The sequence below is a fragment of the Diorhabda sublineata genome, chromosome 2 (genome assembly GCF_026230105.1).
Source record: "Diorhabda sublineata isolate icDioSubl1.1 chromosome 2, icDioSubl1.1, whole genome shotgun sequence".
Lineage (NCBI taxonomy): Eukaryota > Metazoa > Arthropoda > Insecta > Coleoptera > Chrysomelidae > Diorhabda > Diorhabda sublineata.
Window position 1 is genome coordinate 20,059,540 of NC_079475.1, and position 25,799 is coordinate 20,085,338.

General features: G+C 32.5%; 1 protein-coding gene across 2 annotated transcripts in view; it reads right to left on the bottom strand.

The window, feature by feature from the left end:
• The window catches only part of LOC130452713 (monocarboxylate transporter 2-like), a 377,455-nt gene that overhangs the window by 15,383 nt on the left and 336,273 nt on the right, over positions 1-25,799 (bottom strand). For both annotated transcript variants that reach the window (XM_056792128.1, XM_056792127.1), the window contains 2 exons: positions 14,940-15,092; positions 9,447-9,596 (listed from right to left, as the gene is read on the bottom strand). In XM_056792128.1, coding sequence (XP_056648106.1) covers positions 9,447-9,596; positions 14,940-15,092 — 303 coding nt within the window. The remainder of the gene's footprint in view (positions 1-9,446; positions 9,597-14,939; positions 15,093-25,799) is intronic.

Consider the following 25,799-nt stretch of genomic DNA (forward strand, 5'->3'; position numbering starts at 1 on the left):
CATCGCGATGAAATTTGTGGAAAAATCATGCAAGCGAATCAAACTTAAATGTTGATATTGAAAGATATGAGAAAAAAAGAAAATTCTCATGTCTTTCTACAAAAGTTTCTAAGTAAAAGTATTTTTTAAAATGAGAATTTCGGGTTCGAGAGGGATTCCCATTCACCATTGATATCAAATTCTTATCAGTAGATGTGTATATTTTTCAGTTCTGGTGAGAGAAAAATATAAGAATTTGGTGTAAAGAATAAAATCATTTAGGGTTTTTTGAATTTTTCGCAATTTCTCCCAACTTACAGAATTATGAATAAAACAAAAAACTTTTTACCAACGGGACACTAAAAAAAGTGAATGATGAAGGTTTGTTGGTACTACTACGAACTTTTCCACGACATAGATCTTGAATCCGGTCTTGTTCGGTTATGATGGAAGAGCTTAAAATTCGGCGAATGCGGCGGTCTTTTATGTTTTTTTACATGTTTTTATTACAGCGGCGATTTCTTTATATTGTTTTTAAGAACCAATTTCTAGGAAAGCCCTCTCATTTATTTCTTTGTTTACTTTCTAGAATTATTCGAGAAATTCTTTTTTGTATAAATATGAGATTATTTAGCAGTCAGCAGGAAGTCAGTAAATAATCTGATCACATCGTTAATTCTTACAGTATAGTTTAGTGAATAGTAGATAGTTCAGTTTATTTAGTATAAGTGAATGAATAAATTGAGTGAGTAAGTGAGAAGCTTTGTGTATAAATTCACCCTACCGTTAAAAAAAGGTTAAATATTATTGATCAGGAAAAAATCACGCTTTTAAACCACAACTTTATAATCATTTTATCACATTTTTCTTTGGATTTTTTAGAAATATTTATACACAATTGAATATTTTCAGCGCATTTCTTATTACTAGAGTTTTGTTCGTCCGTCCGTAGCAGCGATATTCTCAATGGAAGCTCGGGTTTTTCGCGTTTAATTCCTGTTTATGTGCCGAAAATTTCAAAATAATCGAAAATTATAAACAATATTTTTTAAATAATATTACAATTACAATATTAAAAAAGGTGTCTAGGCTTTCTCTGACTGTTACCTTTTCTCATACTTCATTCTAACCTTTATTATGTCATTCAGTTTTCAATATATGAATTAATGTCAAGCATTGTAATCTTGATTAATATTGTGAAGTGTGTCCAAATTCTTATTGATGTCTCCCAATCCGGCCATTATCCCATACTTTAGTTCAAACTTGGAAATTACACCCTATAGAAAGTGTTCTGATGACATTTTCACATTACTACCAACTTCAAATCAAATTAAATTTTTGACTTCTCCACAAGGATATGTTGACATAGGTGAAATTGATGAAGAGACAATACAAATCAATATGTCAATATAACGTCAATTTACACTATAACCCATTTAAACAGACATATTTTGTATTATATATATAATAAAAAATAATGAATCAACTTTCCGGAAAATACGTTAACGTGGTGCTTTCGGTGGAATGCGGAAGAGGAATGGATTTTTTGAGGAACAATGTATTCATAACTGCAAACTTCAATGGCAGAATATTAGGTAAGTGCTTTTTAAAAAGCAAAATCTAATTTTTATTTGAATTCAGCGATGATAAAGTCAGTTAACTGGCTATAGTGAAATGAAGACGAAAAATATGTGTGCTAGAAGGATTGTTTAATTAGTTTTTGGTAAATTATTATAACTAGAGTGCTCCTAATCTATTCGAACTTTGTTAATATGTGAATGTAATATTAAAAGTATGAGTTATTTAACATATTATTGTGGACAATATTTCCTATCTCTCATATGAGCGAAACAATCTTTCATATAAGTAGAAAAATCTGTTTCTACAAAGTAATTAACTAAAAGATACTTTGATTAACACAATTTAGGTTAATATAGTGTAAGTATACCCGCATTTCCTAAATAGGATATTTTCGAATATGTTGAAGAGCGTTGAGTGTAAATAAATGTAAATTTTGATGTACAGTGTGTTGTCGTTAATGAATTACTAAGAGTCAATTTGTTTTAAATGAACTAACATAGGAAGATCAATCGAAATAACAGGAATGATTATTTCAAATTCAAAATCAGAAGTTACAACCACTAGAGGAAGGAAATACGGATATAATTAGCTTAGAAAATAAAGCTAGACAAAGTCACGGATTATCAGCAATGCTTTTCAACCTAGTACTTAGATACACTAGGATATACAGGGAACCTGCGTTTTATGGCAAGACACAAGAAGAATTTGAAAAAAGCATTAGCAACGATAAATAAGAAATAAGAATTCCCAATAAAGGAAAAAGCTCCTAGAACTCAAGAAAGTAAGAAAATGAATGTCAAACGCTTATAAACTACACAACAAAAAACCAGATGGAAGAAGACATACTAAAGTATATAAAAGCACAGAGAATAAGATTGTTCGGAAATTCACAAAGAAACTGCGACTCATCTCTGTTCAAAAGAATCATAAAGTAGTGACAAATAGAAAATAGATCGAGAGTAATACCGAAATCCAGGTAAGAATACCAAATGTTGGAAGTCCTGCAAGTACTAGGGACCGTGAATTGGAACGAAGTAGTGATAGACAGAAAACAGTAGAGAAAGATCCACCAGTTTAAATGGATAAGACTAGCTCTAGTATTACTTTTTAGGAGATTGTAGCCACTAAGTGAAAGTTATTTTAATAGAAGCAACGGAATAGAAATAGGCATAGCCAAAAACAAATAGTTCATCTTAGAGAAATGATCAATATGCATCTACAGCTAAAATACAAAGGATCTAGTACAAGGATACGGAGTTTAATAGATTGTTGAATACGTTTGAAAAGGCTTAAATTCATGATGTGATTTTGTAGATCTTGTTTGTCCATGTTTGTAATGAAAGCGGAACAAATAAACTTACTTTCCGAAAGCAGTCACATTACGATAAACATGAAACAAAAATCAGATTTTAGGGCTAACGTTCTAAACGTATAATTCTAGTTAAAAAGTAAACATCAGCTCCAAATCAAGTCAGATTTTAGTGCAAATGTTCTAAACGTATAATTTCAGTTAAAAAACAAACATCAGTTAATAGATTGACGAATATATATATATACTATTATAAGTAGCCTTTGGGATCTTGATAATTACAGTGTCAAATTTAATAACAGAAAAATCAAACAAAAATATCGATCTCAGTATATCAACTGTTCTGCTTTCGTGAATTATCACACAAGTTTTTTAAAAGCTTTTGTTTTGAAATTTAACAACGAATTGCGTCCAGCAATCCCTTAAATTACTTTATTTATAAAGATCCTGTATGTGTTCAAGATGTTTCACAAGAGCTCTGTGGCCTAATGTGTGTGGTTTTTAATCCAGAAAAAGTTTATATTTCCAGATTTTTATATTCAAAAATAATTTGTTAATGATTTTCAAACAACGACTGAGACAGATCGTTCGAGGTGTGATTATAAATTGAGGTTTACCAAAATGCTTTATCGAAATCTTCCATTAATAGAGGTAGCTTGATTGAGTGCCTTTCATACTCATATGATATTGAAAAAATCGGTATTCTGATCAAATCGATTAATTATCAGTTTAGAGTGAAATGGACTATTTGGTCAGGATCAAGTAGAATGTTTTGGCAGTAATCTGTAAAACTCTATAACCATTCAAAAATATGCACAGAAAAAAACTAGTGTATTTGAAAATTTCAGTTTAACGTACCAAACAAAATTAAGTTATTCTATCGGAATTGAATTCATAAATATACTATATAGATAGATGTTATTTCAGAATTTCTTATTTCTTGGTTCCAAAAAATTGCAAATATGGATTGATGCAATATCCAGCTGAAAATACATATTGTTTGGATATTGGGAAGAAGAATGTGTATTGCATATCATAATGAAGTACACAATCAACGTTTAATAAAAACATTGGTTTCCACAATGTATAATATAAAAAGAATTGTGGTGATTGACCATTAGGATAAATTATATAACCTTAACAGTTTTATTGAAAGTAGTATTGATTTACGCTGTTTTTCATGTGTGATGGGTATAATAATCATTAGTATTTTGTCGCCAAACTGATGAATGAAAATCATTATATTTTGTAATAAGCTTGTCCAATGTCTCAGTCGTGAAGTGAAATATAAAGAATTAAAATTATTTGTCAACTTCTAGTAAATTTCAATGAGTTGATCATCTCTATAAATCACTACGAATTAACAAATTAGGACAACGGAGTCTATATAACAAAACTATCAACTCAACATTACATGAATGCAAATGTAAATAACAGAAGAAACTTCGTCTAATCATCTAATATGGCAAAACTGACGAAAATTTTCCAAATATTTTATTCTGGAATTGTTGTCAGAAAGGCTTGAGGAAACTGTGGAGCTTCAAATCTGAATTCTTCAGAAAGAAGAAATTACTTTGGTTTCCTCGTCTCTGATACAATAAACTGTAAAATGTAACTTACAATTCAGTTTACGTGGTAAAGTTTTGCTCTGGTAAGTTTTTCTAGTATAGTGCTTGGAAAGACTTCCTCAGTGTCATAGTCACAAAAAAAGTAGATTGTGAGGAGAAATGATATTTACCTCCCTAAAAGAATCAGTAGAAATTTACTGAGAATAAACAAATAAATTTTTCTCATTAAATATGCGTGTGTCGGTAAAATTTGACCATCCTCTCCACGAGAAACAGCTCCTTTCGTTTACTATTATATTTTTCGATCTCTTTGTTGTAGTTTTCAACAGTGATCAAGGATCCAATTAGTCAGAATTGAATACAAAATGTTAAGCTGAAACACTCAACTTCCTAAGTAAATTCAGGAACATTGATATTTATTTGCTACATTTGAAAAGTCAAATATCTAAAGACATCAAATGCAAATTCGATAAGTTTGCTAGTATGAAAAATGATACGCTCTGCAACTCGCGTAACAAAGTTTTTAATGACCCACCGTAGGCAGAGTGAATTCGTATTAGTAAATGTTGATTGTATTGTTGATAGAATCAGTGACTCTACTCTGACATAAAGAGCTAAGTTGGAGTTTTTGGAATCGTTAGTGATATTCGTACTGAACAGACTCTTTACTGCTACCAATAAACATTGGATTTCACATCTATAATGTCTGTCGCGCATTTCAATGCCCAAGTAATCGTCTTCAGAGACTGAAGGTACACCAAGTTTATCTTCGGATGTGTTCGGTAGATACTTACCTGAGAATCTTCTTTGGTGTAAATACAATACTATATAAAGGCGGTTGTTTGGAAGATATTCATTTCAAATTTCATATGACCTCTTTATTTATCTCTAATAGAATAATGCACCGCACTTCTCGTGTAGATACATCTACAACGCACTGTAGTTCAAAATTACCTTCTTAATTTTCTCCAGTGAACTGTTGTTCCGATTACTTTGGTATGATTTATTATAAATCCTCAATGTTTTTGAGAGTTTGAGATAGATTTTTCAAAATGTTTTTTGGTAATTAAAAAAATCTTTTTCAGAATCAGATACAATTCCACCAGATGAATCTCCTGCGTTCAATACAGAACTCGTTTGGGAAGTGGAAAAGAAAGAGCTTCGTAAAATTAGGTGCGGAAATGTACCTCTTCGAGTTGAATGTATAACGGTAGATCCTCTAAATCGAAAAGAACGAATTGGATTCGCACTTTTGAGTCTTCGAAGTGCCAAAATAGTACCGCAAGTCCTTGCTGATCAGCCAGTGGTTTCTACTTGGCATAAGTTGATTGGTTGTCAAGCGGATAAAAGAAAATGCCATCCCGAGCTATATATTTCATTATCTGTTAGAGATCATATGGTTAACGAACAAGTTAATATCGATTGTCAAAGCGCTGGAATGCCTTTCATTTTAGAAGAAGACATTCAATCAGTGGAGGAGCAATTAGTGACTAAAGAATGCCTGATTAAATATTTCGAAAATGGCCATATTCAAATAGGAGATGATGATGTGGCTAATATTTCCTATACACTTAACTTAACATTGGTGGAGGTATTTAATTTAGATTCACTGTTGACTGAATCGATTGTTTTCCACAATAACAGCAGCAGCAGTTTCTTTTTAACATTTAAAATTCTTGGTATTATCATAAAAACCAAACCGTTCGAAAATCAAATGTGCGACCACGTTCTTTTGAATGAAAAAATCGTTGTCAATTTACTATCAGCTAAAGAAATATTGGAAGATTTTCTTAAGACCCAAGCCGTATCTATAAGTTTCTACCATGGTTATGATAAATTAGGCATAACAAGGCTAAATTTCGACAAAATTTGGAACAAAGAAGCCATTAAATATTTTTTTAAAATTCCCGACGGTGTTGTTCCTTTTGAAGGTACTGATAAATCTCCATATATATTAATTGAAGCCTGGATTGAAGAAAATAATGATGTGAAGGAGGTTGATCACGCTTTACAAGATAATGGTGAAGAACTAATAGAAAAAACGAAAACTCGCAGTATATTTTCAAATGTTTGCAAAACGTCCGCTCGAGATATTGATTATAAAGATTTACATAATACGGAGGAACCGGAGAAACCACAAGAACCTGTAGTATTATCAATAACAAAATCTGTAGATACGGTGATTGTAAGCGAAACTTCGACTGACAGATCATTAGCAGTTTTTGATTCCTATGAAAAGTTTATAATTATAATAAATTTGAAATATTTGATATGGACATCTTCTCCTCCGGATAATAAGATTATGTTCAAATTTCTCCATCCTCGAGCTGGTAATTGCACCACAATATTCACAGAAGTTAGTATCAATTTGAATGAAGAGATACCTCTTAATAATTTGTACGTAAGAATTGCATACATATCGTCAGCAACTAGGATAACACAATTATTTAAATATTGGCGTCCAAAATTAGTCCTTGCTGATAAAAACGAGAAATACATAACTGATAAACGAACTATAAAGCTTGATTTTGTTGAGAATGGATCCGTGGATTACGAAGAAGAGTTTATTAGTTTGAATAATTCGTTTCCATTAGCCAAAATTGGTTTAAACGTTAATTTAAACGTATCTGATATCACAATAGGAGACGATTACGAAAATCTATTTCTACTTCCCGTTATTGTAGATGATGTAATAACAGTCAACGAAATTATTGACTTGGAAAAATGGAAGCACGAGTACAAAATTTTATTCCAGAACGAATCAGAAAATATCAGAAAAAAAGAAATTGCGCGACTTCAGGATGAATACGAAACGAAGAGAAAGGAATTACAAGATAAGTTGAATGAATCATTGGAAAAATGTAAAACTATACAAGATCAATTAAAGAAAAAGGTGACTGAAATGAAAATCGACAAGGAATTCAAGGAAAGCCAGAGGAGCAGTAAAGATTTATATGAGAAAATTTTCAAGGAAAACTGGAAACGATATTCAGAAAACAACGTACAACAATTAATAGAGGTATTGAGTAAAACACAGAGAGATAACGTTTTGCTTAAAGAAATGTGTGAGAAACACCAAGAAAAACTTTCTAAAATTGGCGAAACTACGCACCCCAGGGCTCAATCTGATAACCTCTTACAAGAGTTAGAGAAGCTTGAAGAACAGTTCATGGGAGCTCAAGCAGCAAAGTGTTATTTAAAAGAAATGTTGGCAAAATCGTGCGAAGATTCAAACAGTTCTGATACCGCGGTTGACAAGAGCAGCGAAGGAGTAGACTTGAGAAAGTATAAAGGATTTTATACAGAACAAGTCCAATTTGAATAATTGGGAAATAAAAATATATATTCTATAATAGAATTTCAATTTCAACGTAATAGTTTCTTCCAAATAGTACATAAACTATATCAATCAAGTTATTGACATACTTGGAATTTATAAATTTGTGATTATTCTAATATTTCGTGAAACTTTTTTTTATTTCCTATTTTTAATAACTGCATCAACAAATTTCTACATCGTCTAGTTTCAAGACATCTGCTAAGCATTCTGAAAACAAGCAATTAAGCAGCATTCGATAACTATGAACTTGTTTTATTTATTTAACAGCGTACATTTTATCAATAATTTCTTTGCCATGAATTTTCGATGGTTATCTGAAAAATTTCAGATGTTTTTGACGCTATTTAATAATTTGACAATCGTATAAATGTCATTTTTCCGAAAATGGTACAAAATTGAGTGTCAACCCTGTTATCGAATATTTATTTTTGAAGGATAATACGCCTTCGTCAATTAAAGATGAGGCAAAGTTTGTATATGGGGGCTATGATCTTTTACGATAATGTACACATTTCTTACCCCTCCCGCCAATGATATACTTTCCACGCTCCCAAAAACCACAAAACCCGCTAGAAGGTCCCCTATAATTACAAGGTCCAGGCGACCCAGCTCCCCAGTTAGCTCAAGACCATTTTATATTTTTTTTGTTTTAGTTTTCTTTAGTTTACCATTTCCTCGGTAAAATTCCAAGAAGTAGGCAGATTAAGACCACGGAATCGAATATATATATATATATATATATATATATATATATATATATACCTAAATGTATATGAGCGGTTTCTTATTGGGAACATGGCAAGGAAACACCAGTTTATTTATATTAAGTGGATTAACTGGATAAATTTTCCAAGCTATATATATATATATATATATATATATATATATATATATATATATATATATATATATATATATATATATATATATATATATATATATATTCACAAGATCGTATTCAATCTTTGGATAGAAGTATCTGGTGAGGAAGTAAAAATTTCTTCTTCTTCTTACGTTAGGACTAGGTCCTATATTTTTATCAAGGGTTTGCCAGGAGTAGTTGGGATGCTGAGGACCAGCTTTCATACCACCTTATAGGTGGTCGTCCAGGAGGTCGAGTTGTGTCTGGTTTCTTTTCCTTTGCAATTTTTGCTAACAGTTCATTTGGCATTCTGTCAACATGGTCTCTCCGTTCTCTTCTGCGGCTCCTTGCCCACATCCTGAATATCGCGGCATATTTCTTCATTTTTCTTCCGATCGAGTAACTATGATTAGTCTCAACAAAGAATAACATATTATTATTACTGCTATAGATATCCAGATATGGATTGAGACTTTTTTAAATGAACTCGTTTCAATTTAAATATGTTGTCAAAAAATGGGAGAATGAAGGGATAAAAAACTTTTATAATGTTTTTAGTGATGATTCATTTTAGATCTCCTTTCTGCGGAAATAAGTTTAAAATACCATGTAAAAATTTCTTATAAAGTCCGAAATAGGTCGAAACGTAAGATTTTTACATGTTATTTAATACTGATTTCCATAGAAGAGAGGCCTGAAATCAATACAAATTATAACGAAAAATAGAAATTTATTCTAACTAACTAACCGAGTTGAACAGTAGAAAATTTTATGTTTAGATTTCATTCTCAATAAATAGATGCTTACCTGCTCCCATAATATACAGCTCTTCGTCTTGGACATTCTTAAGGAGGAATTTCATAGTATAGAGATATAACAAACCGTATGATAATTGAATTCCTGAGGTAAGAAGATGGGCTAAAAAAGCAGCTCCACAAACTAACCATCCCCAACCACCTGAAATTGGTAGATATGTAGATCCTAGTCTATTTTACCAAACTCATGAGCAAAATAAATTCACATATTTAATAATTCTGCGTTAATTTGGCGGCAGAAATTTTTTTAAACCATTAAAATGATTTTGAATATTGAACAAATCAAATATCACAATGGAAAAATTGAAGTAATCCTTAGCTCTAATCACTACTTGTATGAAATCTAGATTTTAAATAGATTACTATGGCTATGGTCTTGTAAAAAAGCAATTCTTTTTTATGGTTTCATTATTGTAAAACTAGTACCAAAGTACTAATTTTCTCTTTACCATTATTCGGCTACTATATTTACATAGTATTGAAAATGGTAGGTGAGGAATAAACGTAACCTAAAATTCAAATTCACTAGTATTAGTTAATGATTCATTAATATTGTGTAAATTAAGTTATCTATACAGTGTGCTTTGGTTGCCACCATCATTTCAACTGTTAATTACAATATTTATTAAGTTTGTTCATTCAAATTTAAACCTTAGTTCACACTTAGTGCTTACAACTTATTCATACAAAATTCCTTCTTTATCTTCCATGTATGTATGTATTTTGGTATCGATTTGGGGTCTGGTATACACTGTCCTCCTTTCTTGCTGCGATACTGGAGAGCCCAGCGTTAACAGCTGATCCATCAATCCCGCTCCCAGGTGTAGTGCTCTTGAATTCCTTAGTACTTCATACTCCGAGAGATTGTGGTTAGACGTTTTGTCCTCTGTGAACCCCTGTTAATATACGTAGATTGGTCTTACTAAGGTTGATACAATCGACAGATCTACTCTGGTTATAGTTTCTCAGAAGAGTCTTTGCCTGTCTTAGCCTTTGTAGGTTGTCTCAACAAATGGTTTTGTTCCTATCTATATTCTTTCCAGTGCTTTTCTCATCTTTCTGTAGCTGATAACACAGAAAGGTTCGGATCTCATGAAGGCGTTTTCTGCACACGCTTTAGCGAACTTATGAACTATCTCATTTCAATTCGCTCCGATGTGTTCCGGAATCCATTGTAAGGTATTTATTATTCTTGCCTAGCTCATTTAATTTTTCTAGGCAAACCTCAATTCCTCAATCATTAAATTAATATAAATGCCGACGCAAATTGATTTGTATTAATTTTTATAAGTTTATGCAGGTAATAACTATCTCCCAAATGCTTCATGCGAATATGCGAAGATTGAGTACAGCCTGTCAGGTTGATTTTTGACGAGGATGAGATAAGGCCTGACCCTTGAGGCAGCCGAATGTGACAGACGAAGGAAATCCAACCTTAACATTACATAACTTCACCTACTTTCATTTGACAAATGTGGGCTATATCATATTTAAATATCATAACTTCTGCAAGTATCAGTAAGTGACACATAATATAGTTTTATTTAATCCATAATAGTCTTAATGTGCGTTCACATTGGCAGCGCTCAAGCGGTGAGCGTCGAGCGATGCCGCTGCAGCGGTGTTAAAAAATCTTTATGGCTATAGACTTTAAATGAATGTGTTCATATTGCAAAAGATCACCGCTTAACGTCGCGCGAAGCAACGCATCGCGCTGCTCGAGCTTCGATCTTGTTCGTTTTATTGAGCGGCATCGCCTTTGTTGTGCGCTCAGGTTTATATTTTTATTCAGTATGGAGTCGAAGTGCGTAGTTGTTTTCTTTTGAAGTCGATGCTTAATTTTTTTCACTGACATTCTTAAAAACTGAAAAAATCTTATTGGATCACTGCAATGTTCATGATAAAGGTAATGGAGTTCGCCATAAGCAAGTCTATTTCTATTAAGTTCATGAACGTCTTGTATTTTTTTGTATTTCTTTAAATCAGCCTTCGCAGTCGTGTACTATCTATAAGTAATAATCGTTTGGATATCAAATTCACTACGTCCTTTTAATTCGAAAGCTGGAAAATAACTAAAACGACGTTTAACCAATTTGGACAGGACAACATGCGCGATGACATCGCAAAAGCGGCATCGCTCGAGGCTCAACGGTTGAGCGTCGCCAATGTGAACGCACACTAAGAGTCCGTGAACCCCAGACCTTCTCTATTTTGTAAAAGCTGAAAGTTTGTCAGTTAGCTAAAATACCGATCTACATTCATGAAAAAATATAGTGGGATTTTTTTGGACTACCATCAGATTGTTATTAAAAATCACGTTATACGTTGCCAGACACTAATATCGTGGTAAGCCTTTGCCAGATACTCTTAATGTTCATTAGTTTATAATTCTACCTACATTGTAGTACTGATTTTTATGTATAACACTGATGATTAGATGACGTTTCCTCATTATCCAGTTATTTTTGATAGTTTCAACCTCTTGCCAGACAACCATATATAGCTATAGGAGCGAGCTCAAGGCAGGGGGTGCGATTGCGATGATCTTATATGCTATAACTACCTTAAATTACTAGGAATTTTATTTTATTTTTTTAATAACAAGTTATAAGACATTTATAAAATGATACTGAAAAATTTAATAAAAATCTATTAATTTAATTACAATTTTATAAATTATAAAATACATATTGATGATATTACAGATCATCATTATAACGAATGAAAGTTAATGTCATTTTACTCATTATCATCATTATGCTCAATATTATCATTTTCCTCGTCACTGCTACTCCATTTGCCATCGTAGTCTTCTTCGCCAGTTTTTATGAAAATGAGAAAAAGTTAATGCGATTGAAAGTATTGAAAAATGATGTGTTAAGGTTTGAAGTAGTATTTTAGTATTTATACCAATAAATATCTGACGAAATTTGACAACTGATCACTTTCGAACCATTTTAAATGGTACTGATTATTTTTATATCAACTCGGGTTGATAAACTTCTGGATTTTGTTGATTTACATTATTCCAAATGCTCGACATATAGTTGACTCGCCAAAATTGTTGTAGCAGCTCGGATTTACCCGGAGGTTCCAAAATTTCTTAGTTTTACACGGTTAAACGCTCCACTAATATCTGAGACATGATACGTTTTTTCATATTTATCGAACCGACATTGTATATCTCACATATAACATGTTGAATAATATCAAAAGTGCTTTGTTGTTCATTATTATTTACAAATGATACGTGTTCACCAAGTTTAATGAAAACTTTTGAAACTCTTCCGTTTTATTAATATTTTAAGAGTCCTCAAGTTTCCTTCCGGAAAAATGCGGGATTATAATCACAACCTGTGAAATCCTTGCAGTTTTATCATGTCCATTTTCAAAATAATTTTTCGTAAGGTTGATACCACTTTTTGTAAAATATTGTTGTTAGTTGTCCTATATTGTTTCGTCAATCATCTTCATATAATTGAGTGCTATTATTTTTTGTAAAGAATTCTTAGGACTTCTTTTCAATTCTATCTTCTAGGTGGTGTGCACTAATAGTAGCATTAATTCCAATGGATTTCACTTCATAAATTCTCTCCAATAAATCAATATACATCAATCATTTGGGTATACATTTATTTTTTCAATTTCTTCTGAAAATGCTCCAAAGGAAAGAGAGAAACGTTATACAGTTATACATATCTAACATGAAAATGTAATATTTCATCGAAGTTTGTTTATTCCATCCAAACAGCCAACGAACCCAAGAAAATATATATATATATATATATATATATATATATATATATATATATATAAATTGTAACGAATTTTTTGCCAGTTATATTATGAGCGGTTTCTTATTGGGAACGTGGCAATGAAACACCAAAATAGACTAACTTTATTATATTCTCCGAGCTTTCGACTACTTATGTACTCAATGTCTGGTATATAAGATTATTGCTGATGTAAACATATACTAACTTGAAAACAATACATTAGGAGTAGAAATAACCACTGCGCTGTACGGGGGCGCAATAGGCCTAACTAGCCATCTCACTCGCACCCACACCTTCGCGCTCGCTTCTGTAGTGTACCCTTCATGCTTGTCTGGTAATGTTTAATTTTTTTTGGCACTGTGCGTGAAGTACGTACTTTAGACACACTTTTGAGTGCGTAAGCCTTTACTTTACGCACTAATACGTAATGAAATATACTTTAGGCAGTAGCGCATGAGAAAACGTATTATTAAGGTCTCCGTAGTGTAGTCTCAGGTTCAAGTTGCAGTGATACCATTTATTATTTTTCTATTTATGTGGTGACAATTGTTTTTAGGTGGTATTTGTACATGCCGAAGAGAAGATTACGTAGATTTAATAACTGCAAAAATTCGCCTGATGTTTTGTTAATTTGTTCTAATCTTGAGTCAAATGTTCAAAATATTGAAAATATATATTTTATGAGGAAAATTATCATTAAACTTCTGTATTTTGATAAAATTATCGTTAGTAGAAAAATTATTGTATGCAATTCATGAGTAAAGGCATTTTCTAACCCATGTGATTGTCGTAATATTCACATTCGTCAAAAAAGGCTACTTCACACATTTGGTACATGAATAACTATTTTTTCAGAACTAGATAACAAACAGTTTATAGAATCGAGTAATTTCCTTTTGATAACCCACACAGTTTGTGTGAAAGTTAAATTCATCAATTTAATTCATATTAACTGCTATCATTACATGTAGTGATCGAAGTACTCGTTCACTAAAGCTACAGTTGTCGATGTTGTTGCAATATTCGGTGAGCATATCTGGATCCCTCTTTGTAGTAGCTGACCCTTAATCGATCAATGTAGTGAAGGCAAAGCGTTACCAGTTCAGCTAAAAATGAACAATGAAGTTAGTAGGGATTGACTTGATAAATGTTGTTTACTTCAGCTTGTTACATGTATGAAATCAGAAATCAACAATCGCTCCCTCATACCATTCAAACTTCATTTATTTTGTTCTAAGTCTTATATCGACTCTTTCCAGGATACCAGCGTTCACAAGGAAGCGTTATCGTCCGCTTCGGAAAAGATTGGCTTAGACCCTAGATAGTCTTGATTTAATCAGAACAAATAACATTGAATTATCAGTGAATCATATAAATGTAGGTAATATTTGACACTGATAATATTATAAACTAACGATGCTGATTGTTTATACAAAAATTGGACATACAACGTCGTTCGATCCTGTAGTGGAATATTTTTCTCCACAATTCGCTGTTTGGATAGTATTATAAGAATGCTTGGATTTAAAATAATTGGAACAATATTTTTCGTTGTTTGATGTATTTCGACGGTTTAATGATATTTATCTCTTGTGTGTTCATTCAATATTTATAGACAAATAATCATAAAGCTATGCGGGATAACATTTTCAATAAATCTTTCCCAACCTCTCAACTCGTAAACATAATTGTAATATCCATTAACGAACCTTCAGGGTAATAATGTTGTTTTATAGTCGCTGTATCGACGTCCCTTCTTCGTAAAGCAGGTATATTTCGATGCAGGGAATGTAGCTCCCGTTCGTGTATAACTGGGAAGGAATCTTCATCATCAGGTGGTCGATGAATGGGTGTATTTCTATCTGCAACAAAAAAAAATATGACGTGCGATTGAATATTCATGATTAAAGATTATTTCCTCAAATATACCGATTCCTTCATTTGATTAATTGTGGACAGTATTCAATAAAAATTTCAAAGATCTGTTGATGCGGTTATTTTAGAATTTTGTGAAATTTGTAAGGGTTGGATAAGACGTTATATGGGGGAATAGTAAGGATACGAGTGTGAATAGCAGAGTAAATATTAAAGTAGCTTATAATGCACTCAAAAATAGAGGAAAGGGCAGGTTAAGCTAATACTTAAGGTAATGAAAAGATAGTCAATAGTCAAAAGATAATATGAATAATAACTGTAAATAGAAACATGGAATGTATGAAAATGAGAAGAGCCAGATAATACCAAAAAAATTCAAAATACCTGCGTTGCCAAGGATTGTGAACTTGATGCTTGTTATTTTGAATACAAGTGAAAATGTCTGATTCCGAGTTTTTTTAACTCCACTGGAATCAGTAGAAGTAGCAAAATTAGCATCACAAAAATTATTGCCAGCTAAATCGCGAAAAATTCAAGATTCATGGAATGGAAGATAAAAATAAGTTTTAAAATAAAAATTCTGGTATTATTATGAAAAAAGCGTCGGGAAATCGATTTACGAGAAATATGGGTCAAAGCACCCCACGCTTTTTTCACAATATTAGTATTTTCACTCATTATAGTTTATTTTAGAAATTATTCTCTACTTTTTAGTTTGATATGCTGTAAGAGCGTGTTTTTTTTAAACTATATTTTCTACTCTTCAGTTCGATTTATTGTCAGAAATAATTTTTTCTTTAAGTTCTAATCATTAGTATTGTAAATCTCCAGCAGATGGTACACCGTTATGAAATTCTTCTCGAACAACATAATAAAAGTTAAAGTGTTAAATTCTCCTGTAGTATAGTTAATCTCTAACAGAAGGCAGACTGGTTGTAAGATTTGCTGTGGTAATTTCTAAAATTTTTTTTTACCGTGTAAACAGGATTTGAATCCACGACTGGGGAATCCGGAGGTTGACTCCTTAGCCCACTCGGCTAACTAACGCAATTGAAGTGAGAGAGAAAGAAATGCTTTATTGTCAAAAAATTATTACAATTTGTAGAAAAAAGATTATAAAAATTGGAAAATAAACATGGAAATAACTAAATGAAGATACAAGTACAATAAAATTTCAATATACAGAAGGTAACCACAATGAGTAACAAAATTATAAGTGATAATAATAGGTTATAATTAGTCGAATATAGCAAAAATTGAACCAGTATGCACCATGCCCAGAATTAAGTATTATTATTAGAATAGAAGTCGTTTACAGAGTAGAAGGCAATTTCCATTAAATATGCCCTCAAATTATTGCGGAATGTGGGTAAAGATGATATGGATTCAATTTCAATTGGCAAGTGATTTTGCATTTTTCTGCATTGTAAAATATTGAGCTCTTAACTAATTCTGATTGTGGAGTAGGTAGGTGAAGGTCGTGCTCTGCGTTCCTAAGTGGATAGCCGTGCAACGACCTTTCTGAAATTGTAGAAGCGAGCTTACGGATTAGGCAAACGGATTCAAAGATGAATCATTTTAAATCTTTTAAAGGAGTTCCTGCAGTTAGCCCTGCTGTTTAGTCCGAGTAAATATCTAACAGCTCTCTTTTGTTGTTTGAAGATTTGCTCAAATTGAGTCGCACCACACGTACATCAGAAGGCAGGGGCATATCGGAGATGCGACTCAATAAGTGCATAATCAACTGTTAAGGAGGTTTCTTTGGAAACTGATCTCAGCGCAAAACAGGAGGAACTTAATTTTTTAGATAAGGTGGCAATATGTAACTCCCATTTCAAGGAATTGTCTACAACAAGCTCAAAGAATTTTACGGATTCAACGACGTCAATTGTGGTGTTATTCAATAAAAAATTATTTTATTTTAAAAATTATTATTTTAGAAACGTCGACACAGAGAAGATTAGAATCGCACCATGATTTAAGGGTGATTAAGTCACTAGATATGGTACTAGGAAGTGTCGTGAGATCAGGGTTGCTTCAAGAGAAACTAGTGTCTTCTGCAAAAAGACATATTTTACCACTGATGTCCAAATAGGCGATGTCGTTCATAAAAAGAGGAAATAAAATAGGGCCTAGTACTGAGCCTTGGGGCGCTCGACAATCTATTGGCTTGCAAGAAGATATCGTTGTATCAACCCTTACAATCTGACTTCTGTTATTAAAGTATGACTTAAACCAATCGAGAGATGTTCTCCTGCAATCGTAGTACTGCAATTTGTTCATTGAAATATTATGACCAACACAATCGAAAGCCGAAAAATCACAAAAAGTTGTTGCAGTGGACTAATGGCTATTTAGACTGGAGTAGACATTATTTAGGAAGAAGAATATAGATAAGAATGCTTCGATGCTTAATTTTGATCTCCACCCTTATACAGAAGTATAATTAAAGTCGTCTTAAAGCAATTGGGAAAAGTGCCATTTTGAAATGAAACGTTAATTAAAGTGGTGAGGTCATTCAATCTGTAATCGGGCTGACTCGAAAACATTTTTAATGTAAGTCTATCAGTTCCAGATGAGTATTTATGTTTCATGTCACTGCGAAGTGACACAGCTTTTATTGTGTTATGACAAATTTTTCTGTATAGGTTCTTGTAATTTCTGAAGAAGATACTATCCGAGAATTTCCTTAAGTGAGATAAATATCTCATGTTCTTGCCTGCATGTACGTCTTAGCCCTACATCCTCAAGATTCTTTTAAAATTAATTTCATCAAAAAAACAGTTACCTGCAAGATCAAGCGGTAGGATCTTAGACTAAAATCCTTTGTATCAATTTTATCTTCTCTGTATGAGTATTATTTGTTCTCCTATAACCAAAAGTAAGTATATATTTCACGAGCTGTAGTCTAGTACCGAAAATAAATTTCGATGTTACACATTTTACAAATACCAGTGAAATGAACTAAAATAAAATCGGGAATGATAAAGTAGGTTCATATTTTTCCTAACGTCTTAGGTTTAAGACCCTTAATTGCTCACTGATGCTCGGAATGTTTCCATGGACACGTTACAGACAAAATGAAATATGTGCTCTTTTTTTCTTTCTAGAAAAACACCAAAGCTTCCGTCATTTGAGTAAGTATTCAACAGGACCGTATCGTACGGAACCGACCACTATCTTCTCTAAAAGAGCCAGGTGCTCAATATAAAGTTATTTTTGAAAGATAACTGGATTATACGCTTCTACAACAGTAACAACAACAATTTTCTCGTGGCATTTTATTCTTAAATAAGAAACTATTTTCTACTTTTTAGTTTCATAACGTGTTTTTCTTTGTTTTCAGACTAATTCAGAAATTATTATATAATATATATTAATATATATATAATAATTAAGAAATTGTATTTCATTCAGAAACCTGCAAAAACACTTCAGTAAGTTTCAGTCTGCTGTCAAGGAAAGAATGGAAGCATGGAGTAATCTGTCTATCCGTCTTAGTTAGAGCCGGTAGCCACTCACCGTCAACATCGTCTACGTCATTAAGTTGATCTGAATTAAACGAGATTCTGTAATTATATTACTCATAAACCGCGAGAGATAACAGTACTCGGTTCAGTTATCTATGGGATGGGTATATTTCATCAAAAACTTACAAACAACAGCAGAACTTTCTTTTCATAAAATATCGACGAATAGATCTTTATACGGGATTTGTTCTTAATAGCATCTTCATATCTTTTATTAATGTTCGTTAACACCCGCTTAATAGTCTTTGACTGAATACTATAGCTATATAGGACAGTTTTCGGAATTTAAATTTTCGAAACATCGGAATTGATTCAGTGTATTCACGTCTATTGAGCCGCGTTCAATCTGTGAGAATGAGGAATGTCATAGTACTTTAAATTTGCTGCACATGGATCGATGAATATGCTGGCGCATTATTGTGATATAGCAGCTAATCACTTCTTGTTTAAATCTTCTTCTGACTGCATCATTTAATGTTTTGAGTTAATTTCAATGTTTGACGGTGGTTTTTTGTTATGTGAAAGCATGCTCCTTGAAATTGTTGACAATCCATTGCATTTTTGCATCAAAAATACCGATATATAGATGAATAAGTAATAAGAACAGCAAATAGGAGTAGGGAATCTGAGTCATGTAATGACAAGTGCGGATCCAGCTTTGGCATCGTCGTGGTCAAGTCAAGAACTAATAATTTAATTTTGATTACAATATATACAAGTAAAAAGTAGGTATTTTATTAATGTACGTACGTATATTTATTCTTTATTGTACACTTGAAAAACTTAATACATAATAAATTAATAACTATACACGTTCATATTGCCATCTTCTCTTGAAGACAGCCAGAGAAACACTACCACCCAAGTAATGAGGCATCTTATTTATATTCCATAACCGTGGTGAATGATTTGTCATAACAGCTAGAGGTATGTCGAGGGGTATGACGCAAAACTCCTCAAAAGTGAAGAGGTGGTACGACAAGGGTTTCCAACAGACAAAATACATATATTTGAATAACAAAATCAATTTTTCTTTACCGTCTTCTCCCGAAACGCGTTATTGCGTCATTTACGTCAATGGGTACGTTTTTATGAACATGGAGAAGTGCCACTCCGGTTAGGAGATCTTCAGCCGTTGAAGATATTAGCCACGATTTAATTCTGCGCAACGTACAGAAAGACCTTTCTGCTGTCGCTACACTGACAGGTAGTGTAGCCATAATACATAAAAATTTCTTATATTAGGATACATATCGATGTCACAATTTGAAATAAGATCAGAAATCGACTGCGGTATGTCCTGGATCCGCTGCCACGCCTGCCACTTCACCATCTACCAGCCGATATTCATTTACAATGACAGAAACTGGAGTGTTATCTAGTAATAATGTATAGTCATGTATAGTCGGTAGCTAGTTGTTTCAGTTTCAATGTCTTCATTACTATAATCACTTTTTGGTATGAAAACCCTTAGCTGAAACAAATTAAGTACATCAGGAGACCGGCGGTCCTAGAGATCACTTAATATTGAATCTAGAAGAGGGATGTATATAGCGCTGCGGAAATACTCTTCAGCAGATTGTATGTATTTGTTTTGATATTATTCTGGGGCATTTAATTTCTACATCTTGCTGCTCAGCTACTTCTTTAGCCTCTCTAAAAAGCTGTAGATTACATCCACATTTCCTCTTTTATTTTGTAAAAAACTTGAAAGTATCATAAATAGCGTTCAAATCCGTTTAAAAATCAATACTTTCAGTCGATATTTGCGAATACTAACGAGATGGTAAGTTTGTGATGGCCAGACCTCACAAAGGTTACTCAGAAATTTTGGTATGGAGATATGAGGCTGCGTTTCTTCTGGAGCAAACTTCTGGTGAGAGCTTGGATTAATTCTACTGAAAAACAGGAGTCAGTAATAGGCATAACGAAACACTATTATTATAGACCTCGAAGCAACATTTCATATTTAATAACGAATAAGGTTTGAGAAATCTGTGATTTTTCGAACATCTCGTCTCTTAAAACAAAGAACACTATTGCTCCATAGTGATTTGAGGAGAAACTTGGGGAAAGTGAATTACTTATACTCATTAATATTAGTTATCACTCGCATTTAGACGGAACATGGTGAGAAAGTTATTCTCTGAATATCGTTGAGTTGAAAATTGTGGATGTTTAGTTTAGGTCTATTGAACGAACAAGTGGAATAAATCATGATATGAAAGTCTCATTTGGGTATGAGATAGATTCCCAGGATGGATTTCGAGTTCATTAATAATTGAATACAAACTCAATTTTGTGACAACTTTATGTGACAACTTTTAAACTTTAATTTAGTGTTTAGAAGACCGTTTTTGATCGAGAATAAAGCTTTTTTGCATCAGAACAGCACAAGGGTACAGATTACATAGCGAAAGTTCATGGCTACGAGTTTGTTAATAAACTACTTACTGTATTTCTTAGAGAAGGTATCAAGTGACGTTTTCTTGTTTTTAAAACTGAAGAAATAGTTGGGTAGAGAATTGATATATGGGATAGAATCATTTCAAACAAATACTCATTTTAATAAACCAGATTATTTTTTTGTCAGGTTTACGAAAAATTGGAGGAAAAAGTCACGCAATGTTAACCTTTGAATATTTGGGCCTACTGTAGAAATGGGAATTGTATTCGAAGAATTTTTTTGCTGAATGTGGTGTTGAGATGGGGTGAGGATTAATTTTTGTGGTCCTACAACATTTTCAAATATATTGTGCAAACAAGCTTGTGAAATTAGTTATTAGGACGGCCCTGTCCAGCTACAATGGAATTTTAAAATTCGGCGTTTTGGCGTGGTACTTTTGATCTGTTTTTTATAAATGACGGACGTGCCTTTGATGAACTTTTTATTATAGAAGGCGGTTTATTACAGAATTTCTTTTAAATGATTTTTGAGAAAGTGATTTTATTTTTTTCTTGCATTTCCTTTTATCCTAGAACTAACTTATCATTTGAAACTAACAGTTATTTAAAAAAAATAGTCTTAGTGAAATAACGAATTAGTAAGAGTAATCGCAGAAATTATTTAAATGATATTTATAAGTAAATTATTATAAGTTGAGTGTATTGTACAGTGTGTAAATAAATTGAGATCATAAAAAACAGGGTTCATTTATTCACCCCACGAATAGAAAGATTGTAAATAAATACGAAAAAAAGTTTACAATATGGTTTATGATTTCTCATCATTATATAAATCATTAAGATTCATTTTAACTTATCTTCTCTATTCAGAAGTCTACTCTTAACTTGCTTGGTATATTATCATCTCTCAATTTCAACATTTACATTATTTCAACTTAATTTTTACTCTACATATATATGATGTTTCATTGGTGATACTATTTATTATCTCAAAGAACATACAGTACTTAAGAAAATAAGAAATTAAGATGAAAATCCAAATAAAGCTCTTCCTTATGAAGTGAATTTCATTTAAAAAGTTTTATGACGATGTACTGAAAAATGTATTCGAGAAAAGGCCATTTTTCTGCTTTGTCATTTGAAAACAGTATATGAAAATTTTACATTGAATGTGATAAATGTATTCTCTTGACTTCAACTATATATTTTTCTAATTATTCATCAGTTTAAATACAAAAGCCGCCCAAGTTATTGCTTTAATCGAAAATGGACTTGATCAGCGAGCTGTTGCTAGATAATTGGCCCACGCAACGGTTCTAAGCTAGATAACGTTAAGAGGAGACTGGATCATAGGCGACCTGGAACAAGCAGGCGCTTTAAATATGTCAACAATATTAAGAAATCGACACCTTAACACCATTCAAGTACAACGACAGATCCGTAATGTGCGAGTAGTGACTATTAGTCAGCGGACAGTAAAACGAAGACTGCAGGAAAATAACCTGACCTCTAAAATATCTACGAGTGGTCCAAAACTCACCCTAAGCACGCTTGCATTTTGCACATCATCTGAATTGAACGTTGGAACATTGGAGATCGGTTCAGTTCTCAGATGAGCCCAGAATTTGCCTCCATGGTATCAACTGAAGAAGGAAAATGTACCGAAGAGCAAAAGAGCGATTTACAGATTGCTACTGTGAAGAGCAGAGTGTTTATGGAGGTGACTCCTGCATGATCTAGAGTCTATAGGAATCTATAGGAGCACGAACCGACTCTGTGTTCGTTTGTAGGAGCTACTGTTTCAGGGAAAAAGAGGTTTAACGGCTGATAGATAGATCGAGAAGATTTTAGCTTTATTCGTGACAATACACGACTGCACACACCGTCAGAATCGTGCAAGATTATATTGCAGAAGTCGGTTTTCGGTTTATGAAGTAGCCAGCATACCGTCCTGTCATTAAATATGATAGAACATTTATGGGATGAGCTAAAAATAAGAATTCGGGCTGGACTTCCCACACTAAACTTGATCCCAGAGCTTATTGTTGCAGTAGAAGAAGAGTAGCTTAACATTCGACCAGAAACAATAGTTAACATGATTAGATCTATATCTAATCGTATGAGAGATGTTATTAGGATAAAAGGAGGTCATTGAGTGTTAAGTTTTAAATTGTCAATAACCCTATTTTTGTTAATAGTTAAAAAGCTCAATTTGCTTAATGCATTAATTCACTATGTTAAACATATGAAATCGAAAGTTTATACAAATTTATATTCACATTGAAGCATATCAAATTGTTTTTCAAACAGCAAACTTCTTTTGATCTGATGTATGAATTAAAAAAAATATAGTAAATGTTCAAAGTTTACACTGGGCCGATTTCTATGCAGGCAAGTATGGAATCAAAATTATGTTACATCTATCACGCACAAATAACAAAATATTTTCTTTAAGCGGAAAATGAGTTTAAAAGTTATCCCAGCAAATAGCATCCGCAAATACGTTGTTGTTGGTTTAAGAGCTCGAAGCGCAATATTTTGTATCCAATCTAATTCAGTTGAATAGACTCCTCTGGGTATTTGAATTTCACTTATTTGCCAATGTCTGAGGGTAGGTCGTTTAGGATATTTCTCTCATTTTTTCATCCTCAAATTCAAAGGTTATACCACACGTACACCTTTTGATACTTTTTTATTTCCATGAAAATGGAATACGCGTGAAAATATTCTAAAAAAAATGAATATGAAATGTGAGAAGTTGAAGATTTACATATAATATTCGTAAGCAGCTTTGAAGTAACGGAAATACATATTGGAACGTGTGGAGTTAGTGGAATTTTATATCTTTTTTTTTGTAGATATGGTATAGGAATAAGTAAATAGGTATAATTATCACACCAACAAGAAATAATACTATATATCAACAAAGTTATATAAGTTATATAATCGATAAAATAATCCTTGGTTACAAACTATAGGTATAAAACCAAAAATAATGACATAACTTTTTACAGAATTATTTATGTAATAGAAGTGGGTAATTCAGATAAACTGGAATAAGTTCTATCGTTTAATAAAAGTTTCTCGCTACTAGGTCTGACTTTTTAGTTATATCAAAATGGTACTAGTTTTTTATGGACCTATGTACGTTAGATTTAGGGTCGAAAATTGCAATAATATCTAAAAGTTTTATAACTACTTAAATTTAGTATATATACATAAACACCAAAAGGACATTTAAAAGGTTATAAAAGAAAAGGAAAATATAAAATTTCTGAAAAAAGGTAACTTGGAATTTCCTGGGTCAGGTATCGGTCAGTCAGTCAGGATTACTGTTTTATTGAGGAAGATATGCGGGGAAATGTGTACCTGTATTAAGTATTTTTACATGCGGGGGGCACTTGACGTACTTGCCACATACACATATTAGATGCTTTGTAGATCGGTCAGCTCAAACATAAATTCAAAGTAGCTACACGTATTTTTTACAATGAATAAACTTGAATTATTGCTGAAATTGTATGACGACCGGTCATTCGTAGATTTGTGGCCTACTATATTTTAAAGTGGTCATATAATGTCTTGAGCAAATAAGAATGTGTAAAATTACATCAACACAAAACAATGTAATATTGAGAACAGAAATGCTTCACTGGAGAAGATAGGGAAAAAAGAAGAAGATTAAGGAAAAAATGGTTGGAGAAGGTTAACAAAGATTTAAGTGGAGTGGGAGTGAGATAAGGGCCAAATGAGGCAAAAGAATGAAATATCACAAGGCAGAGTGCCAGATAGGCCTGCAGGGATGATGAATCTAATAATGGGAATGAATTTATCCAGAACTGACGCATGCTCGAAGTAAATGTTTGAAGATGCAAAAGAGCCATTTTCATTTACAATATGATATAAAACATAGACCCTAAAATTAATTGTTCGCGCATGAGTGAATCTCGAAAATCTTGCTTGTCTTCAGAGAATGATTGTGAACTAAAATCGAATGACTTGACCTGTTTTATACTAAATTTTCCCACCAATAAACCTTCTCCCACGAAAATAAATTCCAGCTGGAAAAAACTCCTTGGCGGGATTCTAAACTATAAATTGAGTGTAAGGAATTGGCCCTTTGTAACTATTTAAGCTACTCTTCTTACATCTAGCAATTTCGACTCTCCACTCTCAATTGCATCCAATAATTTATTATCGGATAAATTTTTAACAATTTTCCTTTATTAATATTTATGTCATGATTGTGACTGGCAGCGTGATCGGCAATACCTGATTTTCCGGTCCGTCCATATTTCAAATGAGCTCTTTAAACCGGACAATAACGGATCTCTTAGTCTATCCAATATACTTCCGGTCACAATCATCACAGCTAATTTAATATATACAAATTTGGTATTTAATCTTAAGGCTAAAATACCAAATTTAGTATAAAACAGTTAAGTCAAGTCATTAGATTTTAGTTTACCTTCAGTTTCTGAAGAAGATAACTTGGTTATCGAAACGCGGGTCAGACAGTGTAATTATGAATGTTGGTTTAGTGGTAGTGTAAACAGTATATTCAGTATGAATATCACCAATGGTTCCAGAAATTCCAACTTAGTGCCCTATGGATAGATATTGTTTTTATGTTCTCATATAATTGGTTGATATTGTAATCGCTGTATTTGAATTAAACACAGAGAAGTTTTTAGTGCCCTATAAGTATTAAAAGTGTACGAGGGCTGCTATTTAAGTTTTGAGAAATAGCAATACTGA